The 17,017-nt window shown below is 38.3% G+C and overlaps 1 protein-coding gene across 2 annotated transcripts in view; it reads left to right on the top strand.

Moving 5' to 3' along the window:
- Positions 1-17,017, top strand: part of gpat2 (glycerol-3-phosphate acyltransferase 2, mitochondrial) — a 79,021-nt gene that overhangs the window by 41,179 nt on the left and 20,825 nt on the right. For both annotated transcript variants that reach the window (XM_077222714.1, XM_077222713.1), the window contains 5 exons: positions 7,226-7,336; positions 9,075-9,209; positions 9,823-9,922; positions 12,751-12,884; positions 15,409-15,508. In XM_077222714.1, the coding sequence (XP_077078829.1) occupies positions 7,226-7,336; positions 9,075-9,209; positions 9,823-9,922; positions 12,751-12,884; positions 15,409-15,508 (580 nt within the window). The remainder of the gene's footprint in view (positions 1-7,225; positions 7,337-9,074; positions 9,210-9,822; positions 9,923-12,750; positions 12,885-15,408; positions 15,509-17,017) is intronic.

Raw genomic sequence — 17,017 nt, 5'->3', positions numbered from 1 at the left:
AGTTTATGCAACAATAAAACACTCACTATTATGTCTCTTACCTTAGAAATTGTTCTCATAATCAAAACATCTTCTTCTGAGGTAAATCCACAGCACAAACGGTCTTCCAAACTGATGACAAGTAGAGAAATACTGGGGTCGCTGATTCTTTGTTTCGAGCTGATGAGGGCGTTAACAGCTCTGCGTTCCTTCACGTGGATCATTTGAATGAGAACAGCTCGCCCCCGTGGGGGTGTGGTCAAATTAAAGTTAAAATATTAAAATATTAGTTTTTGATATGATTACTTTGATTTACTATGATTTACTTACATTTAAAAAAGGAGACTTCAAGCTTTGTAAAGACATTACTTTCATGTGTGGGTGGCAAGTATTGGCTGAGTTACAGATAATTTTCTGTCGCGTTTCAGAATGAACTTCACATTGAGAGAGAAGACAGAACGTGCATCATGTTTTTTTCTGTATTTTACGAAAAACCCAACTTTTTGTTTTTATTATTAGTGTACACAAAAAAAGAAGATATTTAACAGTTTTTAATGATGTATAACACTTGCCTGTATGACAAAAATCAACAGAGTTATTTGAGTTTCTTTTGCACTGATAAGAAAAAAAGCGAGAGAGCGATAGCCGACCCCAGGGGGTTAACTCGGTCCCTCATAATTATTACACAAATCTCGCTCTCTGTGCTGCACATTTTATGGAGGAAAGGTTCCACAATCTTTTCGAGTTCAATGCAGGATTCGCACAACGGCTTGTCCTGAAAGATGGAGCAGTTCCAACTTTAAGAACAAAAGCTGTTGTTTACGGGCCACAACCTCTAAGTATGATTTATTTTTCGTCGATGTGTTTTCCTATAATAGTTCGTTTTGTTAATTGTACGTTGCAGCAAGGAAGTAAACAAATGACAACGCTGTTTGGCTCTGCAAACCAGCTTGTTAAATGCTCATTCATACTTAACGTTACAAACTTTTTTTTAAATCTCAACAGCGAACTTGGAATTGGTATAAATTATTCTTTGATTAGAGCTTTTATGTATTGTTTATCTACATGCGTGTTTATCTACAGGCATGCTAAACATGGTTCTGTGTTTGATTTGGCTACTGTAGTAAAGGCAATGTTTAGTGTTCGTTTTGGGTTGATAGTTCTGTCGACAGATACTTGGCTACAATCGTTCTAAAAATACAAAAGTAACGGTTCCATACAGTCAGTAACGATCGCTATAGATCCGCAGTCTTTACTCAAAAAAAATCCCTTTGAGGACTGTAACTTTAATATAATTTGTTATGAATATGAAGCTTATTTTTTGTAATACTATAATAATTAGTACAATTTAATTACAGCAAAAAACAAACCTTTCTGAAACGTCGTTTAACAGCCATTCTTGAACAGGTTCTGCTCGATCATCTTCACTAATATTCTCTGGGTCCGATTGATGCCATTGTTTATAATACACCAAAGCACAAACTACCGGTAAAGGTTAGGGGAGTGACGTTTCCGAAAAACTTGCACTAGGCGGTTAGCGAATCACAACACACTGGGCCAGCTAACCAATCTGAGCCCATTGCGTATTTTTGAGGGACTGGCTTCATAGAACCCGGAAACCATCCGACCGTTTTTACAAGGTGGGACAGAGCAGTGTAGAATAAAGGTAAAATATATGAAAAATAATGCAATTTTTTAAAATCAAAGCATGAACACATGTTACAGTGCACCCCACAAACACAATCAAGCCTTTGAAAAAATTAGTTTTACCACCCCTTTATCAGACCCATGGCCACCAAAGCGCTTTACATATTGCCTCACATTCACTCACTCATTCATACACCAACGGCGGTGTCAGCCAAGCAAGGTGCCATCCAGCTGGTCGGGAGCAGCTGGGGTTAGGTGTCTTGCTCATGGACACCTCGACACTTGGTCAGGTGGAACCGGGGATCGAACCACCGACCTTTCGGTTTGTAGACAACCTACATGAACCACTGAGGCACTGCCGCCCCAAAGGGATGGGTGGCCCGACGAAACGCTGTATGAGAGTAATGTGGACAAACGTTGACACAACATATCAAAGGTTGGCTTGCTCATCCTAAAATTTCGGACCCACCGTTCCTCGTTAAAGCCCGCCATGATCTCATGAACATGCGTAGGCCTATCAGTAGTTAGAATTCTATGTCTCGTGCCATTTACGCCAAAAATAGTTTTTGCGTGCATATGATACGCACTTTATGGCGTGCAATGAACGCACTCCACACCCGTAATCCTAAAAAAGGGGTTTACAGTGCGTATCATACTGTATGCATGCAAAAGCTATGTTTGTCGTATAAATGGCACGAGAAATAAAATTTGTTCAATTGATGCGCACTTTCATGAGATCGTGTTGCCACCAGTCCTGAGATCTCTCTCGCACGCAATAACTGAAGCATATGCGCAGGCTGCAATGAAGGCCTTTTTTGTCCTCCACCACCTCAAAATCATGCTGATGTTTGGCGAACTTCGTATATATCGCAAAGCTAGCATCAAGCATATTTTGCGTTCGTCCATCTGTGCAAGAACCCCCTTTAAGCATGCGCAATGTTTCAGATCTATGTCAAGTGTAAACACATGAATCGGATATGGGTCACAATTTAAAGAACGTGTAAACGGACGGTCTAAAAATCAGATATAGGCAACAAATCAGAATTGGGCATCAAGACCTACAGTGTAAACGAGGCCATAGAACCTCGGAAACGCTGCACTGTTAATGAATGAATGAATGAACGAGATATTCGATACCATTTTCCATACCACAGAGAATAAACTGCCACAATATTAATGGGGTCTTTTTTTTATTTAAAGCTAAATATAACAAGTCTAGAACATGACAATGAGGTATATTTTACATGAACAAAAATGTCCTGGGTTCTATCTGTTAATATTTTTTTCATTGGACCAGAGCTAACATGATCCGTTGTGTTTTTATTCCCTACTGTTATCAAAGATTAAAATATACTGTAACAAATGCATTTTTCATCGGTCATAAATACTGGTTAATACATTAACGTAATTTGTTGAACAGATTTAAATGCAAACGTGCGTGCATCACACACGGAAACAATGCTCACTGGATCGGCATGAAGTCAAGTCACCTTTATTTATATATTGCTTTTAACAATACAGATTGTGTTAAAGCACTTAACAGTATCAAATTGGAGGATAGAGTGCCAGTAATGTATAATAATAAGATTAAACATTAAATTTTCAGTTTAAGGCATTTCATTATTGAATTCAGAGATGCCATTGTCTAGTTCAGTTTAGTTTAATTAGTATCTGTGTAATCAAATTGATGATAATCGCTAATGAAGGCAAATTATAGAATTAAATAATAATTTTTGAATAAAGTTAAATAGGCACAAGTTAATTTACATTTGACCACAGTTACAATATTTACTTGTCTACGATTCCTCAGTCAGATTATGTTAACTTTAAGAATTACGGTGAAAAAACGAGACAACACAGACTCATATCAACAACAATACTAGGCCATCTTGGTTAATGTTTCAGAAAAGTTAAAATGAGAAGAGTTACAGTACAGTGTTTCTTTTAGGATTTTTTTTAGCAGTGGGGGCAGGTCTGTCCAAACAACAAACACACCTGATGTTGAGGCATATATGGTGCTAAATGGTACCCCTGGAGCCTGTTCCTTAAGTGTGTTTTCACCTATAAAATAATTTTAAAAAATTAGTGATGTGAGGGATATTGATAGTCAAACAATCTTTTGGGTGCCCGCAGCCCGCTCGCAGTGTAAAGTGTGTGTCCGCGCTATTCTCCGACATGCCAGCTCGTGGTTTGTAGCGATTGTCCTGTCCACGGTATTCTCCGACTCCGAAGGGAGTACGGCTCATGGTACGGCTCAGTACGGTTCGGCTCGGCTCGGCGCGGCACGGTTCGCCTCGCTTCGCTTTTCCACTGCGTGGTATGACTCGGCTCGGCTCGGTTCGCTTTAGCTCGGTTGCTTTTCCACTGCAGTTAGTACCGCTTCAAAGTGGGTGGGATTATGACTGATCGTTATAGTTTATCCGCTCATCGGCAACTAACAAGAGGAACGTCTGCGCTTCTCGTCCACTGATCACTATTCAGCCATTTCTTTTTTGGAAGTTTTTTTTCTTCAAGCAAGTCAAGCAAGTAGTTTTAAAACATTGGAGGCTGTTACTGGCCATTTAAATCTAGCGGTTTTGATATCTTGCAAATACAATGACGCTGGTAGTGACGATTCTGTCTGTCTGACCAATCAGTGATCTACAGTGCTTCCACGTCACATTTTAGTATCGGTACGGTACGCTCGGAACCTCAAAAGAGATGGTATCATTTAAAGCGAGCCGTACCGTACCATGCAGTGGAAAAGCGCCACAAGTGAGCCCTGCCGAGCCGAGCCGTACCATACCGTACAGTGGAAAAGCGCCAATAGATTTCATTAAAAAAAATTCCGAAGATAAACGTTAACGTGTTCTGGGTTTGGAACGACATGATTGAGGATGAGTAATTAATTGCATAATTTTCATTTTTGGGTGAACTAACCCTTTAAATGACTTCAGTCTAAACACCCTTACTTCATTAAGTATATGCGGTACCAAGATTATGCAAATTAGCCCCGTCTCCACGATCTCACACCAGCTCAGAGATCCACTCGGTCAACTTTGTGCAGTGTTTACTACAGTAATGGTATCACTCTTTGCAATGTCTGACACATAACTGTAATTTATTCATATAAATTTCATTCGGATCGAGCTCAATCGGATCGATTAATGTTTACCTGAAGGCTTGAATCACTCTGATTGAACCGTATTATAGATACATTCCTCCTGATGTATCTACACTTCAAGATTTAAACAAACTTGTTGATCAATTGCCACCGCCTTTCATTCTTATGGGAGATTTTAATAGTCACAGTCCACTATGGATAGGACACCACACAAATACGAAGGGCAAAATACTTGAAGAGTTTCATTAGTAACAATGATTTGTGCTACCTCAATGATGGTTCCAATACTTACTTGCACCCGGGACATGGAACATATACTGCCATTAATGTAACAATCTAAACTCTTGCTTGACTTCTCATGGAAGACCTGGGATTACTTATGTGAAAGTGACCACTTCCCCTTGATAATTGCCTCTGAAAAATTGGACAAAACCTAACTTGGAAAAACCTGAACTTTAATTTGGACATCTTGACTCAGACTCATTTTTGCACTATTCTTCCCTGGGATCTGAAAAGGTTATATCAACCCTGTTATATCAACCCCGAAACAACAAAAAGACAACAACACACCCTCATGAATATCAGAAGACAATTTTGGAGTTAAAATGCCATTTTTCCTTCTCCATTGGACCTCTATTCACAGATGAATCCAAAGCAGATAATCGTGTTTCGGCAGCAACAGTAATTGGAGATCAATGTCATGGCATGCAAATCCGAGGACAAAGTTCTATCTTTACAGCTGAAGCTTGTGCTTTACTCCTGGCTGTGGAAAATAGAAAATGGACAAGAACACAATTTCTTAATCCAGCGACTCAAAATCCTGCCTTCAGGCACTTGAATCTGTAAAGACTGATCATCCCATTATTACAAGTAAATAAGCTAAAGTAGATATGTTATGCAAGAAAAACTTTAATATATTTTTCTGCTGGATTCCAGGTCATATTGGTTTTATCTGGTAACAAGAAAGCAGACATCGCTGACATTGCCTCCTTGGCTTTCAACTTGAATATTGCAGACTGTCAAATTCCAACCTCTGATCTCAGACCAGTAATAAAGTCTTATATTAATAACGTGGCAGGATGGAATGGCATGAATGCCACGGAAATAAGTTACATGAAATAAGTACTAATATAAGAAGAATGTTAAAGCTAATATCAAATCTTGGTATGATCAAGTTGTTTTTACTAGATGCAGTTTAGGTCATACAAGACTTCTACAAGGCTATTTATTAAATGGTGAATAACCGCCATCATGCTGTCTTTGTCAAACTACATTGACTTTAGGGGTGAGCTATATACCGGTAGACATGATTAACCAGTAGAAATGTCAACTGGTAGAGATTTTGGACTATCGTAATATATTAACCCTTTGACGCGTACGATCACACCGGTGTAATAAGTCTTGGCTAGGTCCCTGGAGCGTACAATCACATCGGTGTGATTAGAACGTTCAGTGCATCACGTGATCAACTGCTAACTTCAAGTGTGCTTTCATGCGTTGGCTGGAGCTGAGCCAGAGACAGATGCGCTCAGCGCTCATCATATTTCACAACTATTCAGTGTTTTCAACCACAAAAAGTATATATATTAGGTTTAAGACATTTAAATACTCATAAGCACAGGCAAAACAATACATGTATAGTTTGTAAAATACACTCTGATGTCTATGGAAGCGGCAATAACAATACATTCAATTATACATTGATGTTTTATATCAGATACATATTGTGTTGGTAAGTATAACTTTTACTCTATTCTTCTCTCGCTTCACCAGAGTAAAAGTGAAATAAAAGCCATTCATCTGCCATTCGGTGCTATTGTGGCTGCGGTGTGTCAAGAGACCGATAAAATAACGGTCACCAGATGAACGTTTTCCAAAATGCGGCGCTCAAGTTAAAGTATTTCAACTTTCAATTTGAATATTAATAAAAAACGCGTCTCTAGTTTTTATCGCTCCACTGGTGCACCTAGCGTTTTAACCGCAGCGTTCTGTGTGAATGGCCCTTGCTGATAGATCCTGACGTGTGGTGATGCAGTTATTGTTTCCCAGAAAAGAAAGAGGGCTCTCATGAAGAGGGGTTTCTAACTTCTTAGAAAACACTTTATTAGGCCATATAAATGGGATTCGGCTCTCCTGCATCAAAACACACAGCGACTGACTCTGTGAGCACCCAGTTTATCTTCTTTTCAATCACCCCTCTCACTTTAGAAAATGTCAGAAGCCAAGCTCTGCAAATCCTGCTGAAGCGTGTAATCCATCTTGAATTAATAGGCCCAAATCAGAGCCTGCTCTTTCATTGGTTGAGCTAATTAACATTTTGGAGCCTGATTATGCTGAGAATATGATGTAATCACCAATTTCTGATTGGTCAGTGATTGTTTTCATTGTCCCAAGGTGAGTCAGACAATATCTGTTTACACAAGGGCTCCTTTTATTTTGCTAATTGGGTAAAAGAGAGCAGGCGTACTTGAATGTAGTGTGTGTGTGTGTTTTCAGGTATCGTGGCTGGTTAGTAAGGAGAGTGTGCTGTTTGCTGTTTGTCTGGGGTCGTGAAGTTCACCCCAGCCCTGCTGGAGACAGACGGCATAGAGTCCACGGCAGCGAGAGGTGCGGCTCGCTCGAGCACTCTTCACTGATTAGATGACATGCCACGTGTAGCGAGAGAGAGAGGATGCGAGATGCTTTTGAGGATTGAGAGGCGCTCCTATTGAGATTTAATTCAGATGTCTTTCTCCTCTGTTAATATAGATTGGTAGTCACTTAATCTGACATTACATTAGCTCGCATGCAGAGATGGGAAATCATTCTTATTTTCAATACCGACCAGTACAGGGATTTCAACCTTTTAGATTACAGGGAATTTCAAATATAATGATTCCCTTTGTGAGGATCCTTTCTAAAATGTAAAACTATATATATATATATATATATATATATATATATATATATATATATATTTAGGCCCTAATGTTTGGATTTATGTATTTAAATTGTACATTTGATCTATTTGGATTATATTGTTTTAATATAAACAAACAAATAAACTTGTATAACTTATTAAATTAAATTTTCACATTTGACAGTTGATTCTCAAATTGAATGCATTTTTAAAATAAGATTATTAACATAAAATCAATTGGATGCAAATGCTTAAACTATGCCATGTTTTTTTTTTTTGGAGTGTAAAATATAAAGGCTAGTTTATACTGTGTGACACAAAATAGCTATTTGTTTCTAAATAGCAATTTTCAATTCAAATGTAATTTAACACTTAATACCTTTTGACAGATCATGTTAGCTTAAAATACAAATAAAACACTGCTAAACTGTCAATTTAGCCTTTACTAAAAAAAAAAAAAATAATTATGGATGTCATAAAATGAATTGCATCAAAATAAATAGTTGTCAATAAAATAATCTTAGCATTCAAAATGTAGCTGAGATGTAAAATGTTCTCCCTTTCTGTCGGTTAAAAAAGTAAAAATTGATAGAGTCTAGTTCAAAAGTTTTAGGATCTAAAGTTTAAAGTAATGTCAAATGAAGAAATCACCCCAAATGCCCCCCCTGAAAATCTAACTTATCAAAATCCCCCAAAAAATGGATTTTAAATCTCAAAGGAATTGTCAAAAGAAATATTTCACTCCATGCATTTCTTGGTCACTAATCAAATAAGCAAAGTTGGGACATTGACCTTGTGAACTCATTTGTGTAAGTATTTTTCAACACCATTTTAATTTTCTTTCTGTCCTTTCCTGACCCTGAAATCAGAATATGTCTGTTAGAAAATATAATGTTAAATAAATTAAATATCTTAATTGACCTTTTCAACTTTGAGAGCGCTAAAAGTACATTTGGTGAATGCTCTTTTTCTAGAGACTAGAAAAAGAGACAGACCCTAATTTGAAAATTTGTTGGGTTTCTTGAAAGACTAATCTGTCATGAATCCCTGTTTACAGTCACCTGACCCTGACTGTATGCGTATCTGATAGGAGCAATTACATAAGACGCATTCTTGCATTCAAAAACAGTTCAACAGAGCACTATTGGACAATTGTGTCCCATCACAAACTGGAATGGCATTTATTTAATGTTGCTGTCAACTGTATGTATTTTTGCTTCTCACCTTGGTTCAACCCTGCTACCACATCCTCCCTCCATTCATCTAACCCTATTTGGGCCCTAACATTTAAATAACCTTTTATATTCCCAAACAGCATGGGTGTGTTTTTCACTCTGCAGGCATAAGAGGGGTGTTTAGCGGTGTTTATGTGATGATCCATCTCACAATATCCTCTTTGTTTTCTCTGCGGTCTGTTGTCCTGTGACTGTGTGTGTTTTTATCCAGAGTGAGGCAAGCTCTGGAAACAGCATGTTCCTCAGATGAGACCAAGGTTGTGGAACTGGTGATGCCTAAGGTCAGAGGTTATTTAGGCAGACTTCTGGCCCTTACTCAGACCTTCATCTCTCCCAGCCTACTCAGGTCTGAACGTAATTCTCACTCTGAAAGCAGATCAATTTCATCCTTCTGCGATAAATTCAGCCAGAGTTTTTGTTTACAAAAATTAACAAGTCTAAAAACTGATAGATTGTTCAGCATTCAAAATGTAACAAAAATGTAAAATAACCCTTGGTAGGTCGCAAAAGTCCACATTGAAAATCTAACTTATCAAAATCCCAAAAATTGAATTTTAAATCTCAAAGGAATTGTCAAATGAAGAACTATTTCACTCCATGTATTTCTTGGTCACTATTTAAATAAGCAAACTTGGGACATTGACCATGTGAACTTATTTGTACAAGTATTTTTCAGCATTTCAATCGTCTTTAAGTGTTTGTTTTTTTCAGTTCTGCAGTGTGACATGACTGTTTAAAAGCTCAGATATTCCATGTAGCCTTTTAATTAATATGAGGTCATGAAGGCTACATAACTGCCCTATATGATTTACTAAGAACTAACATATTATAGCTTTTAATAAAGGGCAGCTTGACATGTTTTTAGGATACTGCTTGATATGTCATGTCAACTGTCCCTCTGCAGATTATTATTAAGATATTTTGATCTTTTCAATCGATGTCTCCCCAAACTCTTTTAGGATTGTGAGCTGGATGCTGCTGAAGTTCTTCAGTTTAATGTTCTGCAATGTACAGATCAACCTTAACCAGCTGGCAGCTTTACACCGTGCCACACGACTGGTAACCAAATATACAGCCTTTACAACCCCAATTCCAGAAAAGTTACAGTAATTTTGTTTAACGTTTATTAAACTGACAACAGTTCAAAAAAAAGATTTCCAATGTTTTCACTGGCCAACTTTCTTGTATTTTGATTTTGTTGGCTGCAACCCAATCCAAACAAGTTGGGACTGAGGCAAAATAAAAGTGAAAAGATCACAGAAAAGCAAAGTCAAATGGTTTTGAAATGGTCCACAATTAGCAGTTGAACTGGAAATAAATGAGGGTATCGTGTTTGGGTATAAAACGATAATACTGCAGGGGCAGTCTTGACCTAATGGTTTGAGAGTCAAACTTGTGGATTCGATTCTCAATACCGACAGGAAATGACTGAGGTGCCCTTGAGCACTGGTGCCCTGCTCCGGGTGTGTGTGTGTCCACGGCTTGCAGTGTGTGTGTGTGTGTGTCCACTGCCCTTAATATGCGTGCACTAACATGGATGGGTTAAATGAAGAGGACACTTCACGTCACTTCACTAAATGGAGCATTTCAGTCTTTGTAAGCAAAGATGTGTCTTGGCTCACCACTTTGTGCCATAAGAGAATTGTCAATGCGAGATTACGAAGTAGTTTGGTATTTCTGCATCTAGATTAGCTGCATATAGTGAAATGATTCCGGGAATCCAAAGAAATCTCAGAAGTACTTTGGAAAACCGTTATTACCTAGCACAGCCTGTCACTGCATCAAGAAATGCAACTCGAATCTCTGTTACGCAAGGAGAAAGCTACACATCTGTTCAATGCAGAGATGCCGCTGATGTTCTTTGGGCCCGAGGTCAACTCAGATTGTCCAAAATATACTGGAAATGTGTGCTGTGGTCAGATGAGTCCACGTTTCTGCTTGTTTTGGTGCAAAAGCAAACATCTGTCGTGGAACGGGGTGCATCAGTGCAAACGGCATGGGCGACTTGAATATGTGTGAAGGTACCATTGACGTGGAGGCGTATACTGGGATTGTACTGAGACTTCAAGATTACATCCATCCTGGGAAGCAAGACAATGCCTGGCCTCATTCTGCATGTGCTACAACAGAGTGGTTTCGTATGAACTCAGTACACCGTACTGTGGATGTGCTTGACTGAACTGCCTGCAGTCCCGAACTGTCTCTTATTGAAAATTTTATGGCTCATGAAAAGGAGAATCGGACAACAATTACTACCGACTGTTGAGCAGATGTCTTATATCAGGCGAGATTGGGCAACAATTCTTAGAAAACAATTAGAATCCTCAATTCCCAAACATTTAAATAGTGTAATTAAAAGGAAAGGTGATGTGACACTGGTAAACATTTTTTGGAGTGTGTTGCAGCCATCAAAATCAAAAATTGTTTATATTTACAAAATACAATTCAGTTTGTCAGTGAAAACATTGTAATTTTTTTCTTTGTACTTCTGTCAGTAAAAAGAAGTTGAAAGATAATTAACAAATCACAGATTCTTTATTTTATTACATTTTACAAAATGTCCCTTTTTTTGGAATTGGAGTTGTATTTCTTCATCCCATTTCCTCATCCCCCAGCTTTCCTTTCTCTGTAAGCATTCTGTGCTTCATGTATTGCATGCTTTCATTCTTCCTATATCTCATTAGTCTTTACTACTTTTCTTCTTTCACCACTATTTCTCCTCAAGTTTTTTTTTTTTTTTTACATTTTCAGTGTTTTTCTGACCCAAACTCAGTTATTCTCGATTTCACTGTATGCTATTGCGATTTAAATATATGGAGCTGAAGGCTGCTCTCTATATCAAAAGGCTCTTTTTGTGTGTGTCTCTTTCTTTCTTTCTTTCTTTCTCCCCCTCTCAAGCTATTGCTCCATTTATCCTGTTTACACATTTATTTTTATTGCAGTCAGGTTTTCCACCTCAGGCTTTTGGTCACACATAATCCTTTATATGGAAGTAAAAGCACATTTTGAAAGCTTTTTTGTAGCATTCGATTGTGTGATTCTTACATTTGGTGCAAGTGCAGTATGAAACAAAACATCAGAGAACCGATTAGACCTCATCTAGCTTGTGGTTTTATAACCAATTAAACATGCATTCTACAGCACAGCCAGAAATCATCTTTTTGGCCTCAGTCTTTGTGCATGACTCCGGAAAGTATTGAGCTCACCTGTTCACCTACTTGCCAGTTGCCGCCCACCTGAATAGCACTGATACATTTCTGCACCACTCAGTTTAACTTCACAAAAAGAGAGTTTGAAAGAATTCAGTACATATAATGCAAAATCCTATTCATTGTCAGCATTGTTGCCTTGTTTTAAGTATGTATAAATATATATATTTTAGGCTGATATGCGTCTATCTCATGTGAGTGTAGATGATTTTAAACCCTTTCAAATAAAATGTTTCTTAGTTAGGGGTAAAACTTTATTAATGAAGAAAAAACATTTACATTTTTACTGTTCATGTCTATGTTAATGTATATTTAATCCAAATAATAGCTATAAGAATGCAGAAATACATTTGAGATTTTATGTAGGCTCTATATATAATATTATGGGTAGAATACTTGATTAAGATGAACAATGTTTTGTTTGCTGTAATAGGGCTATTGTGACCTTTAACCTGTGCTCTTGGCTCTCAATGTTTGTTAAATAAGAAGGCACCAGTTCAGAAATATTAGCACAGTTGGTACAAAGGGCCTAGAAACACAATCTGAGTGCCATTTTCTGAAGTACAAAAACAGTTCATTTACGGGTTCATTTTCAAGTGCGCACTTAGCACTGAACTTTATTTCTCCCTGCACTGAAGTGTCCTCTAATTTTGTACGTGTCTGTGTGTGTGTTGTTAGAAAGCTCCGCTGGTCTATGTGTGTGTTCGGCAGAGCGGCATCGATCATGCTCTCGTTTGTCTGACTCTTTTCTGCCACAACTTGAGGGTTCCCTACACCATTTATCCAGCCCACGTCCGACAAACCTGGCTAAGGTACACACACACACACACACACACACACACACACACACACACACACACACACACACACACACACACACACACACACACACACACACGCACACTCAAACTCGCTCCAAACACAATACACTCATCATGTAGCACCCACATATGCATAGTTTGCATAGGAAGGTTATTTTCACAAGTTTACTTCCCTACCTGCCCTCTAATACATATACATGTATACTTGTACATATACATATCACATCTGTCATAGCTGTACAAGTATTCTTAAAAAAATCATTCTAGTTCACTAGTTTCGTACTAGTTTGGTGCAAGCGCAGCACATTCTAAAGTTCAGTGCACTTATTCAGTCTGTTACACAGCCAACGGAAGCACCTGTTCGCATTTAACAGGGCTTAATGGTTCTGTAAGTAATGAAATGTACAATTCTTAAAGAATCATGACACAGAGTGCTGGAAACGGCAGTCGACCGCGGCGAGGGAGTGGTGGGGGTAAATAGTTTCCTCCTGCAGGTAACGGAAGACTTCGACTCCAAGCCGTGGGGAAGTTTGTGCTTTGTTTACAAGGCTACATCAATAATTACTTAATAGCTGTTTATACAAATTGCCCTGTCAGTAATTGTTAATGTATTTATGATATGCTTCGAGGTTATGGTGCAATGCTTGATTGATTGTCACTGGATGTGGAGCACACATGAATAAAAATGTAAAAATACAGCTCGAACAGTTCACAATTTTTTTCATTTGCAAACAAAAGTCCAAGTCCAAGTTTCAAATGTGCCACAAATTCACTGGGGGAAAGAAAAGAAAGAAACAAACAAGATTTGTCTTGCACTTTTGAAAGAAGAGTTAAATGTGTTGTGTTCGCAATCTTTTTGACTTCAAGCCCCCCCCCCCCCCCCCCCCCCCTTATACACACAAACTGTGACCATTTATATATTTAATTAGCCACAAATAATGTTGTCATTCCAGAAGTATCAAGAACTGTATGTTCTTGAATAGAAACAACAAAGGGGGAAAATGTGCTTTTGTGATCTTTTTTTTTTTTTTTTTTTTTTTTTTTACATTTTAGTTAGATTAGATTAGATTATTTAAAAATATTATTAAAATTGGAAGTATTAGTCTTCTTGCAGCCCCATTTGAAGTTGGCTGAGGCCCCCTAGTGGGCCCTGGGCCCTTTTCCATAAAAATTGTCTGACAGTGTTTCCTGCAGTTGTGTCATTAAATGTTGGTGATGTGCTGCTACCAAATGTATTGTGAGCTTAGTCTGAATTCAATCTGACTGAACCTGAGGTGAAATAATAAAAATACTTGTTGGTTTGATTTGGTCTAATGAGTTGGTGTTCAAGTACTCAAAGGATTGTTAATCGAATCATTAAGGAATCAGAACCAGAACCAGTACGAGAAATTAGAGTTGGATGAAGAATCGTTGATTTCTTTGTGATTTCCATCCATATTCTCAGTGCTAAACTCTGGAATTTTATTGGTTCCTGGATTCTTAATTCATAACAATAAAGCAGCAAAAAAGTGGAAAATGGTCATTTTACGTGGATGAATCAGTAAACACAATTTCAGGCACTAGCAAGGACCTTATCCACTAAACAACAGTCTACTCATGACTCAATTGCATGCGATCTGCCGGCGACACGATTATGAGGGTTGTGCGTTAAAATGTAGCTGTATTTATCAACATCTCTGCATGACACCTGTGTTGTAGGTGTTAGAATGTATCTCATGGAGTGCCATTATGAAATAGTTCAATATAAGAACTTAGCAGTTTAACAAGCAGTTTAAACAAGCAGAATGCATTTAAACAAGATATTAGCACATTAGTACAATATTGCTAAGTGTTTCTTAAGCAGCAAGTCAACATATTAGAATAATTTCTGAAGGACCATGTGACACTGAAGATTGGAGTAATGATGCTGAAAATTCAGCTTTACATTTTAAAGTACAAATTACATTTTAAAATAAAAAAGTTATTTGAACTTTTTTCGGTTTTTACTGTATTATTGATAACATGAATGCATCTTTCATGAACATAATAGACGTCTTTCAAAAACATGAAATGAAAAAAAAATGTACTGACCCCAGACGTGTGAACAATTAATAGAAACATAAAAGGAAGGCTTGTCTTCATACATGTTTGCCCATCCTGTGACTTGAAAGGCTCTGAAGTTATGATGACATTTCCTGCAAAAGTCCATATAATCAGTAGCCTTGCAGGTTTTCATGGTGCATTCTGGGAATTTCTAGGCAGAAAACATTGCCGTTCTCTAACCATTTTGATAATAAATGTGAGTAGAAAAGGCTGAACCCTTTTGCATTGCACCTACCACTGAACTAGGGATGGGATTGAGACACCCTAAATTCTGGCCTTGTCTCTAAGTAGACATCAGGGGGAAAAAATCGTGCTACGGAAGTGCTTTTATATGGCCCCTTGAAGTCTCATCTATGTTGATGTTTATTTGGCTGAATAACCTAAAGGAATGTCCCATTAGTCACTGTTAATTGAGACCGTTTTGTCTTCTCAGGTCCATCCTGCAGAGGCTGGGTGTCGTCTTGCTCCCAGAAGGCACTGGCTCGGAGCGAGACGTGGAGATGGACAGCCTCTATTCTTCAGTCATGACCTCTGTAAGCCCCCGCTAAGGCTGAGTTTGCTGTTCTGCTTGAATTGCTCAGATTCAGCACACGATAAGAGAAGCGAAACAGACTGTTGCTTAAAGGGTTAGTTCACCCAAAATGAAATTGATGCCATTAGTTACTCACCCTCATGTCATTCCAAACTCGTAAGACCTTCTCTCATCTTCTGAATACAAATTAAGATATTTTTGATGAAATCCGAGAGGTTTCTGAACCACCCAAAGGCAGCAATTTAATTACCACTTTCAAGTCCCAGTTAGGTAGTAAAGACATCATTAAAATGGTTAATGTGACTACAGTGGTTCAACCTTAATGTTATGAAGCGACCAGAATACTTATTGGCTAGCTTCTGCGTCAGCATCACACACGTGTCGTGGTGCTCACGTGACCAGCGTCGGCCAATACTCAGGCGGTCTGACGTAGAACCCAGAAGCGCTGCACTGTTTACACTACTTACACAGAGTAGGAGAATGATGTGTTTTGCACACAAAAGTATTCCCGATGCGTCATAGCATTAAGGTTGAAGCACTGTAGTCACATGGACTATTTTAACGATGTCTTTACTACCTTTCTGGGCCTTGAACGTTGCAATGAAATTGCTGCCTATGTGTGGTCAGAAACCTCTTGGGTTTAATCAAAAATATCTTCATTTGTTTTCCGAAGATGAACGAAGGTCTTGCGGGTTTGTAACGACACAAGGGTGAGTAATTAATGAGAGAATTTTCGATTTTGGGTGAACTCTCCCTTTAAGACGTTTGCACAGACACTGCTTTTGAAGGCCATTGATACCAGGTTTAGTCTCAAGACTGACAGTCACCCACGTTTTCAGGGCGTTTTCAGGGTACATTAGTAACCTGGCCTTGATGGGCACAGTGGTTCCCATGACAATGGGGCACCTGCGGACTGCAGATGTTTCACTGGGAGGTTGCATGAGTCGCTGAACCCATTACTCTGCCTCACTGATACTTGGAGGTGGATAATAAATCTCCTCTGCCTCCAGATTTTATAGTACTATCTGAATTTTTTTGGAGGTGCGTCTTATTAGCAGTTTAGAAGAAACATTATCAGAATTTAGACGTTGTAGGGTTTTAAACAGGATTTGACATAAACTGCATTTGAATCTTGATTGAAAGTAGGGCTGATATGTTTTAATATGAAGGGCTTTTATTAGATATGTGCGACTTCTGATTGGCGTAAATGAACAGAGGAAATAATCTGTCATGGCTGGAATAGCATACGAGCTTATCAGGCTTCTCAAGATGGATTTAGGATTTGTGAGTGAGTGAGTGAGTGAGTGAGTGAGTGAGTGAGTGAGTGAGTGAGTGAGTGAGTGAGTGAGTGAGTTTACCAACCCCACCCAAAAAAAAGACAATTCTGTCATAATCTACTCACCATTGTGTCATTTCAAATCACAAAGTAAGATCTTTTTAACGAAATCTGAGAGATTTCTAATCCTTCCATTTGAAAGTCCATTCTACCCAAACTTTGACACTTCATTGG

The sequence above is a fragment of the Siphateles boraxobius genome, unplaced genomic scaffold (genome assembly GCF_051911475.1).
Source record: "Siphateles boraxobius isolate OS27281-9 unplaced genomic scaffold, OSU_SipBor_1 9, whole genome shotgun sequence".
In the NCBI taxonomy this organism is placed as follows: Eukaryota; Metazoa; Chordata; class Actinopteri; order Cypriniformes; family Leuciscidae; genus Siphateles; species Siphateles boraxobius.
Note: the sequence above shows the minus strand (reverse complement) of the source record. Positions and strands in the feature narration are given on the sequence as shown.